General features: G+C 37.3%; 1 protein-coding gene across 1 annotated transcript in view; it reads left to right on the top strand.

Annotated features, from left to right (window-relative positions):
• The first annotated feature begins 6,417 nt into the window (after nucleotides 1-6,417).
• LOC122084830 (U-box domain-containing protein 44-like) overlaps nucleotides 6,418-8,718 on the top strand; it is a 24,126-nt gene continuing 21,825 nt past the window's right edge. The window contains exon 1 of the mRNA XM_042653255.1: nucleotides 6,418-6,448. Within this exon, the coding sequence (XP_042509189.1) occupies nucleotides 6,418-6,448 (31 nt within the window). The remainder of the gene's footprint in view (nucleotides 6,449-8,718) is intronic.

The following is an 8,718-nucleotide window of genomic DNA, read 5'->3' as shown; positions in this document are numbered from 1 at the left end:
CTAGCACAGCAACCCACCGCCTTAACCATCTGGGCAACCCACGGATGGGTTTAAATGAGTACTACGGTTGTAAATGATCAAATAAGACTATAGGACCACTTATACCCTATTGAAATGAGGTCTAGCCAATGTCAATGATAAGTTGGCCAACCAATCCATGGCATCGCTAGATTCCTTTTCTATGTTGGCCCAAGCCAATTTACCTCAACTGATCACTTGGGTTGAAATTTGGTTATGAGCCTAGTTCATGTCTGACCTTGACCCTAGGCTGGGCCTAGTTCTGGGTTTGGGCCAAGTCTCACCTATGCATGAAAAACCAATTTTCTAAAATTATTTAAAAGCTCATTATTTAGCCATTTCATCCAAAGTTCATTTGAAGGATTTGAAACATTGTTGGGTCTTGAGGATTACTCATTCAGAGTTATAAAAAATGGGTCCCATGACTTCTCAGAACTTTTCAATAATCATCGCCTGACCCGTAACCGGGGGTAGCAAATGAGGTGGCTACAAGACCCATAGAAGGTGATTCAAGGATTCAACCAAGCAGATTGTGAAGATGTCGTAAGAGATAGAGGAAGTGACTGTAGATCATTTTCTAAAAGGATTGTCTAAATGACACTTTTATATGGTATTTAAAACATGTAACCTTTTTTTGATTACCCCATGTTTTATTCCTTGTTCCAAACTGGAATTGATAATTGAAACAATCCTGTAAGCATATGAGACATGGCTATTTAGTCTTATCGACTGACCTAGGTTTTAGAGATTTCCTTTAGAAGCTATGTATCTACTTGGGGATGCTTTTTCACAAAAGCCTTATTAAGACCATAGGATTGGATTCATCACGTTTTTGTTGTTGAACATTTTGAACCCAATACGATTATAGAAGCCCTTTAGTATCACTCTTTAGTTAAAAGAATTTGAATTATGGTTTTAAGTATTGGTATCATATCGATCATATTGGTATTGGTTGACCTATCCAAATTAGTTATCCATATTGTTTCAGTGGTAAAACAATTAAAATAACAATAATAATAATATTCTGAAAAAGCAAGGGCATAAGTGATTGATACGCACCGATCCGGATCGGTATATACCTAAATCCATGGTTCTATGGTTTGAAGGGATTTCTTTTGAGAGAGAGAGAGAGAGAGAGAGAGAGAGAGAGAGAGAGAGATTAACAAAACAATTTCACAAAAGGGCAAATTTTTTTTAAGCAAAAATGATATGTGGATGGAGTTGAAGGGAGGCGCAACATAGACCCTTATCCTTAGAGATCAGATAAGGATTACATATAAGAACAATCTTGCACGTCTTGATATGTAGATTTAGAATCCATTAAATATAAAGAGAGAGAAAATAGATTTCAATCCTACAGATCGAGACACATGAGATTGAACTTAATCCGAATTCATAGGCCTCCATTCCCATTCAGTAGCTTTGTGCATTACTGTTAAAACCCCTACTATTTTCTTTAATCCAAACATTATAGTTTTCATTTACGACAATTAAAAGCGGTTGCCACGTTGAGGTGTTATCCAGACACTTCTTAGCTACTAGTCAATTAAAGGATTTTTTCATTACCCAAAAAAAAAAAGACTTTTTACTAGCACAAAAAAAAGGACCAAATTATGTGGCTCTCAATTTTTTATGCAATATTCTATTTCCCTTTCATTTACCTCATTAAATTATTAAATTACTCTTCTTCTGTTCAACCTGTTTAGAAGACTTTTGTTTATTTAAGATCAATATTTAATAGGAAACACCCTTAGGACAAAGAGTCTCATCGAAATTGATGGGGCACAATTAACATTATTTATTTGAAAAGTGAGAGACCCACAAGGGGTCTGAAGGGGCACACTGGGTGGTTATTGTAATGCTATAATCATTATTACTATTTTTTTAAGAAATGAGAGAGTTGGAGCAACGATCCTCCGTAACAACATTTTTGTCTGACCTTTTTAACCGGTAACCTAGTATAAAATAACCTAGTTAGAGCCCAACAACCTAATAACCTGCCACTGCTAAAATCTCATCCCCTCAGTTTTAGTTTTGATTTTTATTAGACTCAAATAGCAACATTTTTGTCTGACCTTTCTAGGCCAATAAGACCTATCATAACTGATTGAATGGATCAAAATCATAAGAACCCAATAAAAATTGATAAAAGTAATAGTGTTTTTTTTTTAATCTATTAATATACTTAATTGTTGGATTATAATTAATTATAACCATTGAAGATCAAGATATATTATGTATGGCAAAGGGTTGGTTATGTCAGCTGTTTCAAGTAAGCTAGCGGGCTATGCATGGGATGGGGTCATTTCATTAAGGGGGAGAGAGGCAAACACATGGCTCGGCATCTTAACGGCATGCCCAACCTTTTGTATAATGTACATGGGAACTCAATTTAAGTGCGTTAACTGAAATTTATATATTCTAATAATGTTCATTTTTTTGTATATTGTTAATTGTTAGGAGACCAATAAAAGACCAGTAAGAGATTAAAACTATGGGATTAACTTCTAACCCAATGGCAGACAGTTAGGCAGTTGGACTCTATTGTAAGTGTAGGGAAAGTCATTGGTACAACCCAATGATTTTGATGTGGAGGAACGATTAACTTATAAGTCAATTTTGGTCTCAACCAATATGTGATAAGGGCCTCGTCTGTCCCAAGATTGAAGTAGACCGCCTAATTACTACCTCTACTCTTTAACTCAATATCAAGGGAGCACTGGTTACAGCCTCTGCTTGTAGAGCAGGCACCATGAGTGTGGAAGACCTAAGGATCAACTCCTGTCACATGTGCTCCCCCCTTCCCCTCTACCTTTAGTGTGCATGAGTAAAGTCCCCCTTGGGTTGTTCCTTAGAATGTATTAGCAGGGGAAAAAAAATGTCAAAGTTCATCCCAAACATGTTAGTTCGAATGAAACTAACTGGTTCAACCTAAACTGAACCCTTATAGGTTTGGCTTTGGGTTACGGTATAATGAAATTAGTAGAAAATAAAGATCGATTGCACCAATAAAAAAATCAAACCGAACGAAAAAAAAAAATCTGATTCAGGCCATTCAAAATTGAACCAAACTGACTGATTGACACCCTCTTTCCCTAGTGGTTGGTTGGTCAAAACTAGGTCCAAACGAACCAGGTCAAATACTATGGTTCAATCAACTAATGCAACCAATGAATACTTGAAATTAAGAGTGTCAATCCGTTGATCTGAACCGATTTTGGTGTGAATGAGTGAAATCGAAAAATGAACCAATAAGGATGCAATGATTTATTCTTGATTTGATTTCGGTTTACCATGTAAATATATTAAAAAAAAAATGTTTGTTTTCATGAATTTTGGGTTGGTATCAATTTCTTATTGGATTATATCAATTTTGATCCATTTGATTCAGTGTCTAATCTATTCCAATGCAGTACAATTTGATTTCAATCTCACAAAACCTTAGCACAAAACATGATCCGATAAACTCATATAGATTTCGGTCAGTTTAGGCTAGGTTTTGATACTCCTACTTGAAACTACTGTTGTGAAGTGCTACAGAGCTTGACATCACTTATGTGATGGCCGAAATCTTGTTGGTGTACAATGTCTTGTATTCCGTCGCAGTTTAATCCAGGGAGTACTAGTGCAACACCTCGACAGGCAGGATGGCGGTCCGGCTAGTTGGTTAGCGGGCCCTGGGGGTTGCAAGGGGGCAAGAGGCCCCCTGCATAGCAGGGGGTGTAGGGGGCGTAGCCCCTCGCTCGAATTTTTATTTGAGGGCAATTGTGTACTTTCAAATTAAGGTTTTTCGTTATATGTTTATAGCGATGATTTCTTTCTTTGTAATACAAAAAATACTAAGAGGTGTGAGGACGAGCACTGTAACCCTATTCTCCATTGATAGTGAAGCAGGATCTCATCTCACCAGGGACGTAGGCAACCTTGTCGAACCTGGTAAAATCCGTGTGCATTGTTTGTTCTGTTTTTCCATTATCTTCTGCATTGTTTTAGGATTGCATTTCTACAAATTGGTATCAGAGCTTTAGGTTTCAGTTTTCTAGGGTTTACAATCACTATGGAAGAGAAGGGATCGAATGTCAAGTATGACATCGAACGGTTCAATGGGAAGAACAATTTCATTTTCTTGCGTCAAATGATGAAGGATCTTCTTAAACAACACAGTTTGACGAAAACGTTGTTGAAAAGTCAAAAAAACCTACAAAAATTATTGATGAAGATTGGGAGGAGATGGAGGAAAAGGCGGTAAGTGCTATTCGATTGAATCTTTTTGATAATGCCATACAATATGTTGTGGGTATCGAATCTGCACCGCAGTTATGGGCGAAACTTGAAAGCATCTACATAATGAAGTCCTTAACGAACAAGTTGTTAGTGAAAAAGCAATTATATTCTCTACAGATGGAGGAAGGTATGGATCTATTACAGTATCTTAAAATGTTCAATCAGATTGTAAGTAAATCTGCAAACCTAGAGGTTAAGATCGAGGATGAAGACAGGGCGTTCCTGTTGCTGTCATCGCTCCCATAATCATATTATCACCTAGTAACGACTCTCTTGTACTGAAAGGAGACCCTTGAGATGGATAAAGTTACGGTTGCCCTCATGCCCAATGATACAAGGAAGAAGGCCAGTAGTACGAAATCTCAATGATAAGGTCTTTTTAGAGGTGACAAGGAGCAGGAAAGAGAGATCAAATAAAAAAGGATTTGGGAAGAGTCGATTGAAATCAAAATGGGCAAAGACAAAGGTCTCTTGTTACTATTGCAAGAATGAAGGTCATCTGAAGAGAGAGTGATTAAGAGGAATGCAAACTTGAAGAAGAAAGGTGTAGATAAGGCATTTGAGGAAGATAGCTTGGATGACAGTTCAAATGGAGATGATGGAGAAGTACTCTCTATATCATCAGGTAATAATCAATCTTCTGATTCTTGGATTTTAGATTCTGGATATTCATATCATATGTGTCCACATAAGGATTGGTTTGATACATATCAACCATATAATGGTGGGTCTGTCCTAATGGGGAATGATGCTGTATATAAGACTTTTAGGATAGGCACTATCAAAATCAAGATATTTGATGGGATAATAAGAAATTTAGCAGATGTGAGACATGTACCAGAATTAAGGAAAAACTTAGTATCTTTGGGGGCACTTTACTCAAATGACTGTAGGTACATAGCAGAAGGTGGAGTTCTCAAAGTTACTAAGGGTGTTTTGATTGTCATGAAAGGACAACTAACAAGAAACCTATATAGACTCATATGAAGCACTGTTACAGGTGGAACATTTATGACTACAGATGCAGGATTTGATATAGATGATACATATTTATGGCATATACAGTTAGGACATATGGGAGAAAGAGGATTGATGGAGCTTCTTAAAAGAAAACTATTGAAGGGAGTGAAAACTTGTAAACTGAGTTTTTGCAAGTATTGTGTGTTCGGAAAATAGTGCAACGTTAGTTTCAAAACTGTAAAACATAAGAGTAAAGTGTGCTTATTTATGTACACAGCGATGTATGAGGTCCTTCAACAACAAAATCTAAATGTGGGGCAAAATACTTCATGACCTTTGTTGATGATTACTCAAGGAAAGTCTGAATCTACTTCATGAAGCATAAAAGTGAGGTGTTCACTAAATTTAAGGAATGGAAGGTTGAAGTAGAAAGGAAGATAGGAAAAAAATTAAGTACTTGAGAACAGATAATGGAGAGGAGTACACGTACAAGCCATTTCTAAAATTGTGTAAAGCTGAAGGCATTACACGTCACTTCACGGTTCCAAAGACACCACAGCAAAATGGTGTGGCTGAAAGGATGAACAGAACACTTCTAGAAAGAGCTCGGAGTATGAGGCTGAATGCAGGGTTGAGTAAGAGATTTTGGGCAGAAGTAGTGAATATGACATGTTTTCTCATCAACAGGTCTCCATCAAAGGCGATTGATTCTAAAATTCCTGAAGAGGTACGGACAGAAAAACTAGTAGATTATTCTATTCTAAAGATATTAGGTTGTCCAGCCTATGCACATGTTAAATGCGAGCAGCATTCCAAGTTAGACTCAAAGTCTAAGCAGTGCATTTTCTTGATTTTAAGAAAGGCGTAAAGGGATTCAAGTTGTGGGATCCAAGTTCACAGAAAGTTATGATTAGCAGGGACATAATGTTTGATGAGTCTCATATGGTGAAGTCAAAATGTAATTCATAAACAGTTGGTAAAAATAAAGAAGGTTCTATTGTATAGGTGGAGTTAGGTGAGTCAGAAACAATAAGAGAAAATAAGTCATCCAATGACTTATCAGGACAATAGAAAACAGTAGAAGTTTCCTATACTGTAATAAAGAGTAAAGAGAAACATACTCACAAAGCACCTATGAGATATGGGTTTGAGGACATGGTTGCCTATGCCCTCATTGTAGGTACAGGTAATCCATCTTCCTACCATGATGCTTTGAGTGATGGACAATATGATAAATGGATGACAACTATGATGGAGGAAATGGAGTCTCTGTAGAAGAACAAGACTCGAGAGATTGTGGAAAAACCCAAAGGATGGATGTAAATGGATTTTTCGTAAGAAAGAGACAGCATGTAAGAAAGAGTGTGAAAGATATAAGGCCAGACTTGTAGCCATGAGCTATGCACAGAAGAAGGGGATAGATAACAATGAAATATTCTCTCAAGTGGTGAAACACATTTCAATCAGGGTACAACTTGCTTTGGTGGCCATGAATGATTTGGTGCTTGAACAGCTTGATGTGAAGACTGTAGTTCTTCATGGTGACTTGGAGGAACAGATTTACATGGAGCAACCTGAAGGTTTCAAGGTGCAGGGAAAAAAAGATCATGTTTGTCTGCTTAAGAAGTTGCTTTATGATCTTAAATAATCTCCTAGGCAGTGGTACAACCGCTTTGATTCTTACATGATGAAAATTGATTACACAAGAAGTGAGTATGATAATTGTGTTTATTATAAAGTGTCAAGTGATAATTCCATTATTTTGTTGATGATTTATGTTGATGATTTATGTTGATGATATGCTCATTGCTACAAAGAACAAACATGATATAATCTCTTTGAAGTCTTTGTTGAGTGTTGAATTTGAGATGAAAGATCTTGGTGTTGCTTAGAAGATCCTTGGTATGGATATCCTTAGAGATAGAAATGCAGGTAAACTTTGAGTAACTCAAAAGATGTATATTGAAAAGATGCTAGAGCGTTTCAATATGGAAAAAAAACTAAGCCAGTTAGCACTATGTTAGCTGGCCACTTCAAGTTATCTGAAAGAGAATGCCCTACAACACATGAGGAGGTGGAGCAAATGTCTCAGGTCCCTTATGCTAGCACAGTTGGGAGTCTCATGTATATTATGGTTTGTAGCAGGTCAGATTTGTCTCATGCAATCAGTGTTGTTAGCAGATACATGAGTAATCCAAGAAAGAAGCATTGGAATGCAATTAAGTGGATCTTCAAATATTTGAGCAAGACTAAAGATATAGGTGTTATATTCAGTGGCAAGAGAAGTTCTACAGAATTGGCAGGTTATATTGATTTCGACTATGCTAGTGATTTAGACAAGAGGAGGTTTACTACAGGGTATGTATTTACATTGGCTGGTGGGCCTATATCATGGAGAGCAATGCTTCAGTCTACAATTGCATTGTCCATTACAGAGGTAGAGTACATGGCGGCAGTTGAAGCTGCCAAGGAAGGAGTCTAGTTAATGAGTTGGGGTTGGAGCAAGGAGGTACAGTGTTACATTGTGACAGTTAGAGTGCCATACATTTTACAAAGAATCAGGTGTTTCATGCAAGGACAAAGCATATTGATGTGAGATTTCACAAGATCAGGGAGCTTGTGTCAGAAGACAATATTCACTTGAGAAAAATTTATACAGATCTCAATCCTACAGATATGTTTACGAAGTCAGTTACTATAGAGAAGTTCGAGTCCTGTTTGGACTTGATTAATATTACTCATTGTTGAAGATGAGGGACTTGGTGCGGGTTTGTAGCTCTGATGAGGTACAAGGATGAAGACTTCTACAGGTTATCTTTGCAGGAGGCTTGATAGAATTCAAGCTAAGGTGGAGATTGTTGGTGTACGATGTCTTGTATTCCGTTGCAGTTTAATCCAAGGAGTACTAATGCAGCACCTCGACAGGCAGGACGACAATCCCGCTAGCCGATTAGAGGGCAGTGGGGGTTGCAAGGGGGGCAAGAAGACCCCTTGCATTGCAGGGGTTGTAAGGGGGTGCAGCCCCCTGCTCGAATTTTTATTTGGGGGCAATTGTGTATTTTCAAATTAGGGTTTTTCGCTATATATTTGTAGCGAGGATTTCTTTCTCTGTAATGCAAGCAATACTGAGAGGTGTGAGGACGAACACTGTAACCCTATTCTCCATTGATAGTAAAGTAGGATCTCATCTCACCGGTGACATAGGCAAACTTGCCAAACCTCATAAAATTTGTGTGCATTGTTTGTTGCGTTTTTTCCATTATCTTATGCATCGTTTTAAGGTTGCGTTTCTACAAATCTATGGCAAGGGAATCATAGTTTTAGGTATTGGTTTTGGATTGCCCATATTAGTTGTATTGTATTATTGATCCAAATACTTAACCAATCCAGTATCAGGTATCATATCAGTAACATTCATAGGTAAAATCGTTTTTTTCTTAACCCAAAAAAAAAAAA

This window comes from Macadamia integrifolia, chromosome 7 (genome assembly GCF_013358625.1).
Source record: "Macadamia integrifolia cultivar HAES 741 chromosome 7, SCU_Mint_v3, whole genome shotgun sequence".
In the NCBI taxonomy this organism is placed as follows: Eukaryota; Viridiplantae; Streptophyta; class Magnoliopsida; order Proteales; family Proteaceae; genus Macadamia; species Macadamia integrifolia.
This window is presented reverse-complemented; position numbering and strand designations above follow the sequence as displayed.